This window comes from Cupressus sempervirens, chromosome 1, assembly GCF_028749045.1.
Source record: "Cupressus sempervirens isolate cs-2001-9-10 chromosome 1, ASM2874904v1, whole genome shotgun sequence".
Taxonomy (NCBI): Eukaryota; Viridiplantae; Streptophyta; class Pinopsida; order Cupressales; family Cupressaceae; genus Cupressus; species Cupressus sempervirens.
The window spans coordinates 306,851,856-306,868,365 of record NC_143118.1 but is presented as its reverse complement, the minus strand read 5'-3'; the positions used below and the strand labels follow the sequence as shown (position 1 = coordinate 306,868,365).

Sequence of the window (16,510 nt, the reverse complement as noted above, 5' to 3'; positions counted from 1 at the left end):
ACAAATATTTCAAAAGTTAGTTGTGGTGCAATGGCCATCACCTTAATTTTGGGAGTCAAAGGTCACAGGTTCAAACCTCATTAAAACCGCCTTTTCAAATTGCTTTTCTTTTTTAATTTTTAATTTTTGGTCTTTAAACTGCCCCATGATGTCATGATGATGTCATCAAGATTCAAATGACACTTTTACCTGCAAAATTCAAACTGCCATAACTTTCACATATGAAGTCCGTTTTCGATGAAACCAACGCCATTGGGAAGCTTTCGACAGGATCTTTGATTTGAAACCCATTGTTGACCACTTTCAAGATGGTCCAATTTTGCCCCTTATCTAGCCCTCTGGTCTACATATTGACCAAAACTTTGACTGAGCGTAACTTCTTCATCCGGACTCCGTTTTTGTCCATTCAAGTTGCATTGGAATTAGGACACCGAGATCTTTCTGATGGTGCAAATTCTGGAGAGAAATAAAACACTTCAATTTTCACTAAAAATATCCACCGGATCAAGCCTCCCCACTGAAGATCTTTTGGACCTCCAAAAGTGACATTTACTCTGACATAAAGTGAGGACTTGGCCTCCCCACTTGTCCTGTATCATCTGTACATCTAAATACCTGGCTCACAAGCACAATGAAGACTACAACAACATTGTTGATCACAAACATTATTCTATCACTTCCATAAGCATCCACATCAATTGTCATAGCCACTAACCAACAAACATTGACTAACATCAAGCTAATCAATAATGCAGAAATGAAAGAGAATAATTCAACAACATATCGATCCTTCACAATAGGAAAATTTTTATGCAAGGAACCATCAATGCTTTCAATCATCATTCCCTCATGTTGTATTGCAGGTGCATCTTGCAACATCTGACCCTGGTTAGCTACTCCAAGTTCAAGTGTAGAACCACCTGTACTGATAGACATAAGAGTTAACTCTTTACTTGCATTAATTACCCTCTTTAACTGCCCTGTGTTTGCAAAAGAACGATCAGTCTTAATCCTATGAGAATGTACAATATACTGAATGCCATCTTTAAACAAGTGATAATGATTCTTTTCCCTATAGAAAATTGCTTTTCTGTCATAAAGATAAGGGCTACCAACCACTATCCCACAGATATCTAGTGGAACCATATCAAATTGTACTTCATCCACAAATTTACTAGTGATTGTGAGTCTTAAGGTGCATTGTCTTGTTACTTGCAACTTATCATTTTCACAAATCCAGCCTAGTGGATAAGGTTTCTTATGTAATGTAGTTTTCAATCCCAAGTTCCTTACAACACTTTCGGAAATCAAGTTCACTTGAGAACCACTATCTATGAGTGCATCAATTTTAGTGTTCTTAGCAACAACCCTTAAATGAAACAACTCATTCATTTTTTTATCTTCAGGGAAATCATTTACTGTAGAAGTAGAAGCACAACTAGCAATAGAAGCACCAGAAATAGGAGCTTTACCTTTCAAACCCATGGCTGTTATCTTAGTCTCGTCATCTGAATCCGAACCAAGATCCATAACAACATTCACGGCTTTCTCCTTACCTTTCTATTTTTTATTCTGTCTCTGAGCCCACTTAGGCTTCAATTCAGGATGCAACTGCCAACAATGCTCTTCATCATGACCCTTCTTGTCACAATGAGTGCAAGAAAGCTTCTCATCCTTCTTAACTATAGTTGCCTTCTTTCCTTTCTCTGTCTCAGCATTCTTAGAAGATTTATTTACATCATTATCAAACTTATCAATAAAAGATCCTTTACCCCTTGACTCTAAGTGTGTAGCTTGAACTGACACTTCATCCAAATTACAAGGGTTTAATACCAAAATAGAATGTCTAAGGTAGGAATGTAGACCTCCTATGTACTTCAACAAAGTATCCTGGGTGTACAAAGGAACATTCAAAGCAATAGCCCTTTTCCTAAATTCATGGGTGTACTCTTGTATAGTTTGTCCTTTCCCTTGCCTAAACATTTGCCAGTCCATCATTAACTGTTGCATATGTCCTAGGGGATAAAACTGCTTCTTAAGAGCATTAACAAACTTTTCCCAAGTTAAACTGACTCTACCATGCCATGAAACTTCTGCCTTAGTCTTACTCTCCCACCAAGTTAAAGTTGTACCTCCTAATCGAAGAGTAGCTAATTGAATCCTATCAACATCATCTAATAGGTTTTGGACTCTACAGTAGACTTCTACTTGCTGAATCCAATCATCCAATTTTTCAGCATTAAGTTCACCACAATACTTAGGCAAGTCAAATTTTACATCCAGTTTGATCTTAGGCTTATACCCACTCTTGAAAGGATTAGAAGAAGTAGAATGAGGAGAAGATGGAGAAGAAGGAGAAGAGGGAGGAGAAGAAGAAGAGGGTGGATCTAGTTTCTTATCCCCATCGCCATGATGTTTCCCTTTCTTGTCTTCACGTTCTTTCCACTCTTGTCTTTCTTGAAAAAGTATGTCCACCTTAGCCTTCATCTCAAGGAATGCTCTTCGAAATTCCTGCTCACTGATCTCATCAGGAACCTCCATTCCAGAAATAGACATCTTTGGAAATGTTCTTCGCTTCCCGATCTCAAGTTTAAATTCTTCAAGCTTGCCTTCGCCCTTCTGAATCCTGGATCTTGTTAGCATTCAAGAAAACAACTGCAATAATAGTCAACTAGGCTCTGATACCACTTGATCTGATGGACGGATCTAGACTATTTGCAATATTGAATGCTTAAATAAAATCAAATTAGCAGAAGTCTTAATACATTTATACATAAATGAAATTATGCATCAACTTAAGGTGAGAAACAAAATTGAGAGAGAAGAAGATAAGAAGATGGAAACAGAGTTTGATTTTGGAGTTCGCCACAAATGTGACTACGTCTCCGGGTCGGCTCCAATAGAGTGAGACCGATCCGTTTATTCTCCAAAATCAATTACAAATGCACCAAGTCCATTCCTTCGAGCACTTCGGTAGCAACAAAACTCCGATGTACAAGAATGGCTCAAAAATATCCTTACAACACCCCTCTATTCTCTCAAAATTTTACCAAGACCAAATTCTCTATAAGTCTCCTTCAAGAATTACAATAATTCTCCAACTTTTTTCTCTTTTCCTGAAAGGGTCCCAAAACCCTCTTTTTATACAAAATATTAGCCTATAATAGGCTAAAACAAACTAATGTAAATATAGGGTCATTAATAAAAAAAAAAAATTAAAATACCCCCTTAGCCATTTACAAGATTCGGCTATAACAAATTGGGGTTTAAAAATGGGAACTACCCATAACAAATTACCAAGATTGTAAAGAGGGCGGTTTTGAGGATAAAGTTGAAATATCATATCTTGCGTCTCCATCTTTAGCCGCAACAATAGCGGAATGGCAAGCTCCATTTTTGGTTGGCTGTTGGCCGGGGTTCCAAACCCGCCGACGGCGTCCTTTATGTGGAGTTGTGACGATAATAAAGTTAAATAGAATTTTGTGCACAAATATTCCAAAAGTTAGTTGTGGTGCAATGGCCATCACCTTGATTTTGGGAGTCAAAGGTCACAGGTTCAAACCTCATTAAAATCGCCTTTTCAAATTGCTTTTCTTTTTTAATTTTTAATTTTTGGTCTTTAAACTGCCCCATGATGTCATGATGATGTCATCAAGATTCAAATGACACTTTTAACTCCAAAATTCAAACTGCCATAACTTTCACATATGAACTCCGTTTTCGATGAAACCAACGCCATTGGGAAGCTTTCGACAGGATCTTTGATTTGAAACCCATTGTTGACCACTTTCAAGATGGTCCAATTTTGCCCCTTATCTAGCCCTCTGGTCTACATATTGACCAAAACTTTGACTGAGCGTAACTTCTTCATCCGGACTCTGTTTTTGTCCATTCAAGTTGCATTGGAATTAGGACACCGAGATCTTTCTGATGGTACAAATTCTGGAGAGAAATAAAACACTTCAATTTTCACTGAAAATATCCACCGGATCAGATTGTGTGTGAAGCAAACCTTGTTTTAGCAACCTATTACCATGTTAATTCAAATTGTAAGTTAATAAGATCAGTTGATAACACAAAAATTTAAGAATATGTATTAAATTTTGTAAAGGATGACACAAAAATTAATATGATAAATGAAGCTAAATAAAGTTTAAAATTTACCTTCAATAATTCCAAGCAGGAGAAAGTTCTGAAAATTGCTTGTGACATATGGTGGTTTGTCACAAACATTTGGATCTGCTCACCCTCCTCATACACATTTTTCATCCATTCAATTTGGCTGCCCATTGTTTTCATCACCAAGTTCAAGGTGTGGATAGTTCATGGTGTCCAAAAGATATGCTCATATCGTACTTTTACCAAAGCACTTGCAGCCTTACAAACTTTAGCATTGTCCGTTATTACTTGGACAACATTGTCAACTCCCATGGACTCTATGGATTCAATGAGAAGTTGGGCAATAAAATTTGCATCCTTTGCTTGTCCTTCACAATCAACCGCCTTCAAAAACATTGCCCCCTTGGGGCAAATAGCAATCACATTTATTAATGGATGGTTTTTGCAATCTTTCCATCCATCAGAGACAATGCTCACCTCCGTTTGGATCCAAGAATCTCTTATTGGTTTAAGGAGGTTTTCTACATTCTTTCTCTCCTTATGCAATATGGTGGTTCTCAACTTTTCATATCCAGGGGATTGGTAACCATGAGGTGCATCATTTATTGCTTTCACCATCTCTTTCCAATAAGGGGATCTCACTAGATTGAATGAAACACCATTTGTAATGAGGCAACGCCCAACCTTTATGTCAGCAATTTCTCTCTTGCCATTTTCAAATGTTGTATCTAATGGGTCTCTCTTACGGGATGTGGGTGTTTCTATTTCATCTTCATCCATAGATGGGGTAGGTAGGAAGGGATGTGGTTTACTAATTGTTTGAGAGGGTGGTGTTGGTGGTATTTTCTTTGACTTATTTTTTTTGCCTTTGACACTAACCTATCAACCTCTTCTTGTTCTTTTAACATGCCTGCTATTTGAGGAGCCGGCAACCCTTTTTTACCTCCCTTTGGGGGCCCCTCACACATGGAAATCCCTTGACCTAGTGGACCTATCAAATGATGTTTAACCCGAAAATAGGAACTTCTATATTGGTTTTGGAAAAAATTGCATTTCCATAAATACCCTCCCCCACCAGCACATTGCTCAATTCTTGTTATATACTTCCACAAAGGAGAGCCTTTATCAATTTTAACTCTTTGGGATCCCACCCCACCCACTGAACCCTAACTACTCATTCTTGAATTCTTGCAATCTATAAAAACAAATTTAAAAAAATATTTCAAAACTTATGAAAAACTTGATAAAAATTTAGAACAATAAATATAAAAAATTTAAAAAACTAAAAACAAACTATGAAAGAAGCAAAAGGAAGGATCAAATGCATACCTGGAACACTCAGCACTGATTATTTGAAGGATTTGAGACTCCACAAACAATCTCTACAACCTTCTCTTCAAACTTGCAAAATGGCCACACCAAAATGAGAGAGCAAAATGACAAAGCAAATGAGAGATTAGATGAATGAAATGCATCTAATAGGCCTTACTTTAGGGTTTGGCAAAAAATTTCAAAAAACATAATTTTAATGCTTTTTTGGGCCACTTTTTGGCCCCACCTACCGTGGGTCTGCCTGGATTCACCCGGGTCTGGGAAAGGTCCACATTTTGGCCTGTGGGTCCTTGCAGGTCAAAATGCGAACCTTGCCCGGACCCGTCGTAGACCCGAGCTCCAATCCGAACCCGAATGAATTCGGACCCAGACCCAAGCTGCAAGGTGCGAATCCGGTAACATAGGAAAACATCCTATTGTTCATAGATGGTCTCAATAATTCTTATTGTTTAAGTAGGGGAGACAAGCTAGTTTTCGCTCATGTACACAATGCCATCATGTTAACCGTTACCTTTCCTCCCAGTTACATCTTAGAAAAACTCTCTACTTGCACAAAAACATGCCAAAATAAATCACCATGAACACCAATATTTTTTTATTTTTTTATTTTCTTGATCGATGATTGGTCCACTCATCGAAAAAGTACTATAAAGGCTATTGGGGGATCTTAGTGGCAGGTATTGGCCAAACATTTTTAAATGACACTTTTAGACCACCTCGTAGTCTATGATTTTTACAAAGAGATCTGTAAATGTGAAAAAAACAAAAGGTTAGCTTTAAGCTCTTCACTCACCTACAGAGGTTCAACAGAAAAATAAGAAACTTTTGACATAGAGATTAGGATATGTAGATGCATGAAGTTAGCTTGGGCAGCTGCTAGGTTGTTTCCCCTATAGTCTAAGTATTGTTTAAGCACTTCAAAAGAAAAACATGAAGAAGAAGAAGAAAGGATCATGCAGAGTGGCATAGACTAATCGTTACCTACCAATAAAAAGAGTTCAAAGAGTAATGAAATCAAAAGTATGGAAGCTCTTTGAAGTTATAAAATTGAAGAAAATAAAAAGCTAAAAGTTGACACATTAAAGAGCCCTCTAAATGGATCCTCACATCTGGTCAAGAGTGACAGAAGTTGATTTCATGGAGATTGTTGAAGCTCTTGATGGTTGGTGAAGATTGGTCTCAATTATTTATCATTTGTTGTTGCTTATACCTAACTATCGAAAGGAATTAAGATGTGCACATGTCAAATGTGAAAGTTGAAGACATGTGCACACATTGAATGTGAAAGCTAAAGACATGGATTTTTTATTGGAGATTCTTCATTACTTCTCACTGGATCAGTCTTAATGTTTATTCCTTTTGTTGTGGTTCTACAATACATGCTCCATTTTTTATCTTGCAAATGGGGACCGCATCTTTCATCTCCTCAATCTATTAGATTACAATCACTTTTGAGGCACCTCAATGGTTGAGAATTTCTAGGTCATGTCGAGTAGATTTTTGGGTCAAAGTGATTGGTTTCATTTTGTGTTGATTTCTCTAGGTTTGTCTAAGTGTTTTTTTGCACTTATGCACCTCCACAAGTTCAAATTTCCCCCATTTTTCTTTCTTTTTGGTTATAGTCCCTTTGTGCACTTGTGTAGCTGCAAAGCTGCAAAGATTTACACCTCAATGAGATGTGCGGGTCTGTAAAGTCCATGTATGCACTAGGGAGTTAGTTGAGTTTTTAGTTGTTCTCTCGCACAATTGTTCATGTACCCAAGTCTTCAAGTGCATAGAGTGTGCAACTCAGGGTCTGGTCCAGTAGAGTTTCAAGTTAGTATTTTTGGTCTTTTGATTTTTTCCTCTATATTTCTTTGCACTTGCACACCTCTGCAAGTGCACAAGTCCAATTCTTTCATTTTGTTGTTTTGTCTAAGTACATTTTTGCACACGTATATAGGTGTAGAGTTGCATACATGTGTAGGATCACAAATTCTATCTTGTGTGCATGGGGGTTAATATGCAATGTCAATTGCTTGCATAGGTGTGCACTTGTAGAGGTGCATAGGTGTGACACCTGTGCAGGTCTACATGCATTTTATTTTTGGTTAAGTCCACCATCATATTTCTCACAATTGCACACCTATAGAGGTGAGCAAGTGTAATATTTTGGGTTTTGCAATGTATTTTTGCACATGTGTGTAGGTTCGCACCTACGGAGGTACACAACTTTAGGATGGCCCTTTATGTCAATTTTGAGTCAGTCTTATGAGGCATCTCTTAGCTTTTTGAGGATTTTGTTATACTTTTATCTATTTTTCTTAGCATTTTCTTTGTATTTTTAGAGGTCTATGGGGCATTTTGGAGCAAACATTGGTCAACAAGACTCTTCACTCGTCCTTCCATTTTTTATTTTTTTATTTTCTTGATCGATGATTGGTCCACTTGTCCAAAAAGTACTATAAAGGCTATTGGGGGGTCTTAGTGGTAGGTATTGGGAAAACATTTTAAAATAGCACTTTTAGACCACCTTGTAGTCTACAAGTTTTACAAAGAGATCTGTAAATGCGAAAAAGCCAAAAGGTTAGCTATAAGCTCTTCACTCACCTACGGAGGTTCACCAAAAAAAATTAAAAAAATTGACATACAGATTAGGAATTGTAGATGCATGAAGGCTTGGGCGACTACTAGCTTGTTTCCCCTATAGTCTAAGTATTGTTTGAGTGGTTCAAAAGAAAAACATGAAGAAGAAGAAGAAAGGATCATGCAAAGTGGCACAGACTAATCATTACCCTACCAATACAAAGAGTTTAAAGATTAATGAAATCAAAAGTATGTAAGCTCTTTGAAGTTATAAAATTGTAGAAAATAAAAAGTTGAAAGTTGACACATTAAAGAGCCCTCTAAATGGATCCTCACTTCTGGTCAAGAGTGACAGAAGTTGGTTTCATGGAGATTGTTGAAGCTCTTGATGGTTGGTGAATATTGGTCTCAATTATTTCTCACTTATTGTTGCTTAAGCCTACCTATCGAAAGGAATTAAGACATGTGCACACATCAAATGTGAAAGTTGAAGACATGTGCACACGTCGAACATGAAAGCTGAAGACATGGATTTTTTTATTGGGGATTCTACATTACCTCTCATAGGATCAGTCTTAACATTTATTGCTTGATTGAGTCTAATGGTGTTTGTTAATAAATAAATGTCTTTGTCATTTATTCCTTTTTTTGTGGTTCCACAACACATGCTCCATTTTTTATCTTGCAAATGGGGACTGCATCTTTCATCTCCTTGATCTATCAGATTACGATCACTTTCGAGGCACCTCAATGGTTGAGAATTTCTAGGTCATGTTGAGTAGATTTTTGGGTCAAAGTGATTGGTTTCATTTTGTGTTGATTTCTCTAGTTTTGTCTAAGTGTTTTTTTACACTTACGCACCTCCACAAGTGTAAATTTCCCCCATTTTTCTTTCCTTTTGGTTATAGTCCCTTTGTGCACTTCTGTAGCTGTAGAGTTGCAAAGGTTTGTACCTCAATGAGATGTGTAGGTCTACAAAGTCCATGTATGCATAGGGAGTTATTTGAGCTTTTAGTTGTTCTCTTGCACAATTGTTCACATACCCAGGTCTTCACATGAATAGAGTGTGCAAATCAGGGTCTGGTCCAGAAGAGTTTCAAGTTAGTATTTTTGGTCTTTTGATTTTTTCCTCTATATTTCTTTGGACTTGTGCACCTTTGCAATTGCGCAAGTCCAATTCTTTCCTTTTGTTGTTTTGTCTAAGTAGATTTTTGCACATGTATATAGGTGTAGAGTTGCATACATGTGCATGACCATAAATTCTATATTGTGCACATGGGGGTTAATATGTAATGTCAATTGCTTGCACAGGTGTGCACTTGCAAAGATGGACAGGTGTGACACCTGCAAAGGTCTACATGCGCTTTATTTTTTGTTAAGTCCACCATCAGATTTCTCATAGTTGCACACCTGCAGAGGTGAGCAGGTGTAATATTTTGGTTTTTGCAGTGTATTTTTGTACATGTGCACAGGTTCGCACCTGCAGAGGTACACAACTTTAGGATGGCCCTTTATGTCAGTTTTGAGTCAATCTTATGAGGCATCTCTTAATGTTTTGAGGATTTTGTTATAGTTTTATCTATTTTTCTTAGCGTTATCCTATGTCATAATAATTTTCATTTTTAGAGGTCTATGGGGCATTTTGGAGCGAACATTGATCAACAAGACTCTACCCTCGTCCTTCAATTTTTTGCCTTCAAATTTGAATATCTTTCCAACAAATTAAATGATTCGTAATTCTAAGCTAAGGGCAAGAAGTTACACTTCTTTGAGGTAGACCTAAAATTTTAGATGGTTTTCATTAATTTTCAAACTTATTTTGCATTAAGTGTTGTTTGCATCTTTCATTTTCGTTCCTAGAACATGATGGTGATCCTTGCAATCCATCAGACTAATCGTAAATTCATGATTCACATCATAACCACATTAATTTGTTTAGATTAATTTATTTGTTTCAATAAAAAATGTTTACAATGGTATTGCATGTGCAGATTCAACGCACACCTTCAAGAGTTCAGATTGAAGAACCACAAGGAGCTTGATTGTGCCCATTTCAAATTCTAAGGAGGACATAAATAATCAAAAAAGTCAAAAAAAAATATCAACGAATGCTTTAAGACCCCATCTAAGCAAAACCTATCAACCATTTTCAAATCTAGGAACTTTGATTTTTTATTTTTTTTTGGCAGTTTTGACATTTTTTACAGGTCCACATGTACACACCTCTACACATGTGCAACTCCTCATTTTAATTTTTTTAAATTTATCGAGTGAAGTTCATAGTTTTCAACTCCGTACGTGAGCAACTCCACAATTTTGATAAATAGTTAAGCACCCATTTCACCTTCGTAGCTTCGCACATCCGCAACTCCATAAGTGCAATGATTTTTAGAAATTTTAATTTACAATGCTAGTTGACTTCCAGTTGCTAAATTTAGCATTTTTATGCTTTGATTTTGTATTTTTTGGGTCAGTCAGTAGTTAACTGCCTTGGGCCTTGTCTCATAAATGGTGGTTTAAAGGGTTGTTTCAATTTCAACTACTTGTAAATCTTCTTTAAATAGAAGGTCAACATACAAAATATGGGGATGACACCTGTAGAGCACCCATCCGATATATCACTTCTTTGTCAAAAGGTATCTGCACACTTTTGGCATTGCAAGTTGTAACTATCATATTTAGGCACTAGTAGGTCTTCTCTGGGTACACATGGAGAATGAGGAGACCATATTTGTTAACTAATGTGCATGCATGTAGAATAACGATAACATATTGTTTAGAAGACCTTGAAGCTCTAGTTTCTTGTTGGAGTTATTTTCTCTCTTATCTTCTTTTATTTATAGTTTTGAGTCGTGTAAAGGTACACACATCATTGAATAAAGGAAAATAAAAGTGCATGCATAGTTAGCACCAAGATAGATTACCGGTTTGTACATAAATAGCTTCATTTTAATAGTTTTAGCATTTTTTTTGTATGTAAAAAATCTTGGCAAATCACATGATGGAGAGGGTTCCCTATAAATACAATGATGTAACATGTATTCGAGGCATGCATTTTGATGTAATAAAGATATGTTATTAGTGCTCCCATTCTATGTGTAGTGTTTCTTGCTAGAATGTGTTTCTTTTGTGAATTGATTTTTGCAAATATCAATAAAGCCAATAGTCTTGTTGTGTTTTAATGCTTGTGCAATCATTAGTTTTTCTAGAATTTTTCATGTATAGCCACATAATACCTCTATAGTGACGAATTGGATAAGGGATATTTTCTACGATACTTGAATAGCGATTGGTCTTGTGTGTGCACACTTTTCGTGGCTACACAATTTGATTAATTGTAAAAAAAAATATGGTTCTATTACGATTCCATTGATGATTGCCTATGTGATGTTCTAGATGTGTTACCCCTGATTTTGTTAGTTTCCTACCATCCCTTTGAAAATTTAATTCACAGAAGCATTGCCACTGTGGCTTATGTCCTTTTAGAAATTTACTTTTAGCAATTTTTTAACATTTTTTGTTACCTTATCTCTACAATTTGGTTTTCAAAATCAAAGGTTAAATTAGGAAATCATATAGTTGTATAATTTAAAGAGTATATTCATTTCAAAATCAGAAAAATACAAAAACAATGGGTTGAAGTCACATTTTTTAGGTTTTATAGAATCACACATATACTAGCAAAGATCTCCTTGTGAACATAAATACTAGTCTTCAATTGAGTTATCCAAGCAGTTGAAAAATAACTTTTAGAACCTTGGAGTTGGTTATTTGATCAACTTTTCAAAAGAGAGACTCTCACGAATTTATGTTGTTGTCATCATGCAAAATGATTGCTCAACACTCTCTAAACTAACTAAACCGAGAATAATAAAAATTTGAGTAATGCTTTGAACTAACTGAAATAAGAAAAATAACAATCTAGTATTGAAAACCGTGAATAAAATCTCTCTGGGTGTCGAATTAATGAATTACCTTATAGAAAAATAGATCTATACATGTTATTGTGAATATATTGTTAGTTTGTCTAAAGAGATTTAAAAGTATAATAGTTAAGCATTGAAAGGGGTGTGTGTGTGTGTGTGTGTGTGAAAGAGAGAGAGAGAGAGAGAGAGAGAGAGAGAGAGATGTAATTAATAGTGGTCCTCAAAATATAAATCTTGAATGAATTACAAGTATTTTCAATGTCTAATGTCACTAGTTTTCTAACAACCATCCTCATCTTTATATGTTTTTTTTTTAATTTGATCTTCAATATATTTTCAATCTACCCATTGGCACACCGATTGCTTAATTTCTATGAAATAAAAATATAGAATTTTGAACCATTCATATATTAAACTATTCTATAAGATTTTCTTTTATCAAATTTTTAAAAACTTTTAAATAATTAAATTATATATAATATCAGAACATATTTTATTAATTAGAAAATCTCATTAAAATTTTGCTATTTTACAAAATCAGAATTAAACACTTTCTATCAAATCAAATGTACTATATAAACAACAATTCTTCAAAAAGGCACCTCCACTGTGTAACTTAACTTATATGCACCTTTTTACAGTGTATTTAATTTTTATATAAAAAGACTTAAAAGACTATTTAACACTAGTCCACTACCCTCCAATATATGAATGTACGTCAAGACATACTTTATTGAGGGCGACATCTCATCAGCCGATAAAATATTCTGAAACGAGATCCACGCTTACCCTCTTCCCGAGATGTATGTGACTGCCTGGCGACATCTCACCGAAAACTAATTATTATGAAACGATCAAAGTCTTATCCTTTTGCTTCAAGAGTGTCAATCTCATCGGAGAACATTGATTCCAAATGTTGTAAACCAGGAGCGGAAAAATATTGGTATCATTAATTTGATGTGTTACAAATTGACAACTCTAGTGGAAGTACTCGTAATGGGTCAGTAAAATGTTGGGAACTGTTTATTTTTTCACATTTTTAGTAGCTTTTGATTAGTTGGCATTGGCAGTGCAGGAAAAATAGTGTTCACGGGTTTAAGCTACAATCTGAGCATGGCGAACAAAGCTAATGTAATGGGATTCTTCGTGGCTTGTCGAAATACTGATATAATGACTGCAAAAGAGCTTCTCAAACATATCGATCCGTCAAGCTTGTTGAACACGAAATGGGAGGAAAGAACATGTTTTCATGTGGCAGTTATTGCAGGAGACCCAGGTTCATTCTCTTCATACATTCTTTTCTATTATAAGTTTCTAAGAAGCCATTCTTCACTTGTTTTCTATTTTATTTTTCTAATACAGTCGATTCAAAAAATGCAGATTTGTTTCGAGAGCTAGCAGCAAAGCTGCCAGTCCAAGGTAATTCTCTTGTCAAACTTGTTTTTATGAATTAAATGGGGCTAAGTTTTTCTTGCTCGTTTAGCTTAACTATGTGATTTACGCAGGCTGTAAAAGCAAAATGAAGGAGGCAGACAAAAAGGGCGACACGGCTTTACATGTAGCTGCGAGGAAAAATCGCGTGGATCTGGTGAAACAATTGGTAAAATTGGATCCTAATTTGTGTGACTTTTTAAATAATGAAAGAGAAACTCCACTGAAATTGGCAGCGAGTTTGGGATTCAAAAAAGCTGTAGAGTTTTTAATAACTTGCACATCAAATGCCCTGCATTATGTCGTGGAGCTCAACCAAGTCAAACTCGTCCAATTTTTAATGGAGAGGAATCATGGAAAGTTATCGGAACTTATCAATAAGCCTTACCAGCTTACCACAAATCATCCTGAGAGAGATATCTGTGCTACAAATTCATCTGCTAAAGATGGTATTCGTGCTGGAAATGACCACCCAATAGTTGTGAGTGGAGACACGCCTTTGCACATCGCAGCAAGGAACAGATATGACCACGTAAGATTATTTTAGGGTTTGATGCTCACAACTCTATTCTCTCTCAGGTTTTACTGATACATTAGGGTTTGGGAAGGCAACTAATTGTCCCTCTTTTTTTATCCTTTTTTGGCTGTGTAGATGGTGAACTTGTTGCTGAAGGTACGTGGGGTGGACAAGTCTGCCCGGAACAGCGAGGACAAGACACCATATGAAATTGCAAGAGAAGTGACCGAATACCACGAATCATTTAGGGTTATAAGGAAGCTGGCAGATTGTGAGAGGAATCCCAAGGCATTCATGGAGTGTGTGCCACAGGTGAGCAATGAAAAGCGTGTGAGAGCGAGGAAGGGGGTCGAGGATGCGTACAAGGCAAGGCGCGATGCAGAATTAGTGGTGGCGGGGCTGTTGGCCACCATGACATGTGCCGCTGCTTTCACTGTCCCTGGCGGCTTCGAATCGAACAATGGTGCGAAAGACCGAGGGAGCCCTAATCTTGTGTCCCTCGTTTCTTTTAAGCTCTTCCTCATTTTCGACTGCGTATCCTTCTTTCTATCCCTCTTTGTTTGTATAATGTGGGAGATGAGCTGTGAGCTCACCACGGGGGACAAGATGCTGTTCATGACCATCAACAGTTTGGTTGTTTGCTTCAGCTTTGGCTTCACGACTTATGGGTTTATGTGTGCAGTGTACGTGATGCTGCAGCGTAAGGTTAAGACTTTCTCTTGGGTTGTTTTGGGAACTCTCATTGCCATTACTTTTTGGGCTCATGTTGCATTTTTCCATCAATCGGCACACTTCGTAGTGAAAAGGACCAGATTCCACCGCCTTTGCGGTGTGTCTCGTCTTTTCGATGATATGGTTGAAAAAGTATGGTCTCGATTAGAACGCTGTGGGCTTCTCAGACGTCTTCGTTCGGGTGATGATGTTTCGCAGGATTTAATCACTGGGCATGCTATGTGCTGTGGACTTGGGAGATTTCTCCGTTCAGATGATGATGTTAACACTAGTGGGTCGACTCATGAACATGAGGCTAGCCATAACAACTCCCCCTTAAGTGCAACGTACCAACTCCACTCCCGTTCTGCGTCACCGCTCCTCAACCGTACTCGATAGAACAACTATGTTAGCTGTAACTGTTCGTTCCCTTGTTTAGCTATCGCATGTAAATCTGTTACCCCTGAAAACTCTTCAATCTCTCTAGAAGTGGTATTTATAATTTGCTTCATGGGCTGGCTGCTTTTGTTTGCTTTGTGTATGTGATTACGGGAAAGAAATGCTCTGAAAACCCAACTAGTTATGGTCGTATGCCTATATTGTAGGTTCTTGCACTTTGAAATAAATGGATATAACTATTTGTTTGGATTCACGGTTGAAGGTTTTGATCATTTCACGGCTTCACTCATTGTTTGAAGGGTTGGAGGGTTGGTTAAGCGTATTGTCATACTTTAACTTTTCAATTGAATTTACAAATGGTTATTTAGTCTTTATTTTCAGTTTCATTTACATTTAAGAAGGGCTAAAACATGAAAATCAATCTTCAAATGTTGAAATATTTGTTAAAAAGCTCATTGGTTATATCATTCAATGGCACACGAAGACTTTTATTCTCATGAATTCCAAGATCAATTTCTTTGTTGATAAATGGATTGCTCAAAAAGAGATGTTTCATATTCTTCGCCATCTTATTTTCTTTCTGGACTTGTAAGTTTCTTATTGGCAAGTTGTTCTTGCTTGGACATCATATTTTATTTCTAGACTTAGGTTTTCTATTGGCAAGTTGCTATTGCCAACTTTTTTGGTGGAAGCCCTATCTTTCCCAAGAAAATTTTAATTGTGTTCCAAGATTGTATTCATGACTGTTTTTTTTTTATCTTCATTTAAAGATTTTTTGATATTAATTTTGAAACAATAAAAAAAATCATTGTAATTTTATTTAGGCTTCAATAAAAAGTTACTAGGTTTTTCATTACATTGCTTAGGAGTTTTGTTGTCTGCTACAAGATGGTAGAGGATTGCGGCCTTTGGAAATTGATCCATGCTTTTTTCAAGACTTCTCACTTAGAGTTCTTTTCTTGACACATATTCCTTTCATGGTATATGCATTATATCCATATAAGTTCAACTATATATATCACACTTTCAAGGTGGAGATTCTCTCCAACATATGGAAAGCTAAAAAAAATTCAGCACTATTTGGCAACCCCTTTATTGATCAATATAGTTTACTTTTTCTATAGCAATCATTTATTTAATATCTTATTATAGATCTATGTGCAAGATAAAAAGCTATAATGCAGGTTTTTAACTTATAAATAGTCTTCAATTACTATAGCAAGTTCCCTTATGCAATAGCAAGATTTCCTTCAACTCCCTCCTAATAGGTGCTAGCATAAATAAAGTCTTTTTGCACAAGGTACCTATGATACTCACTCTTAGGCTTCCACTTAATTATAAGATGATACTATTGATAACGGAGTTGGTTTTATCTTTCTTGTTGATGCTTTACTTCTTCCCCACCTATGTGGGAACCTTCATGTGGCCTAGTTATTAGTATACATTAAACTTTCATGGTACTTTTGAATGCAACCCTAATCGAGCTATAACTTTAACACTAATAAGGAAT

At 36.3% G+C, this 16,510-nt stretch overlaps 1 protein-coding gene across 4 annotated transcripts; it reads left to right on the top strand.

Moving 5' to 3' along the window:
- The first annotated feature begins 12,772 nt into the window (after positions 1 to 12,772).
- LOC149577329 (uncharacterized) lies at positions 12,773 to 15,253 on the top strand. 4 transcript variants are annotated; one of them, XM_089823581.1, is made up of 5 exons: positions 12,773 to 12,885; positions 13,018 to 13,218; positions 13,323 to 13,361; positions 13,448 to 13,905; positions 14,026 to 15,253. In XM_089823581.1, exons 2-5 carry the CDS (start codon positions 13,056 to 13,058, stop codon positions 14,998 to 15,000), a joined length of 1,635 nt encoding a protein of 544 aa, XP_089679707.1. In that variant the 5' UTR covers positions 12,773 to 12,885; positions 13,018 to 13,055; the 3' UTR covers positions 15,001 to 15,253. The 4 variants fall into 4 exon arrangements, with proteins under 4 accessions (XP_089679707.1, XP_089679690.1, XP_089679694.1 ...); XM_089823564.1 differs by having other exon boundaries at positions 12,825 to 12,885; positions 13,013 to 13,218; XM_089823568.1 differs by having other exon boundaries at positions 12,830 to 12,942.
- The last annotated feature ends 1,257 nt before the right edge of the window (positions 15,254 to 16,510 follow it).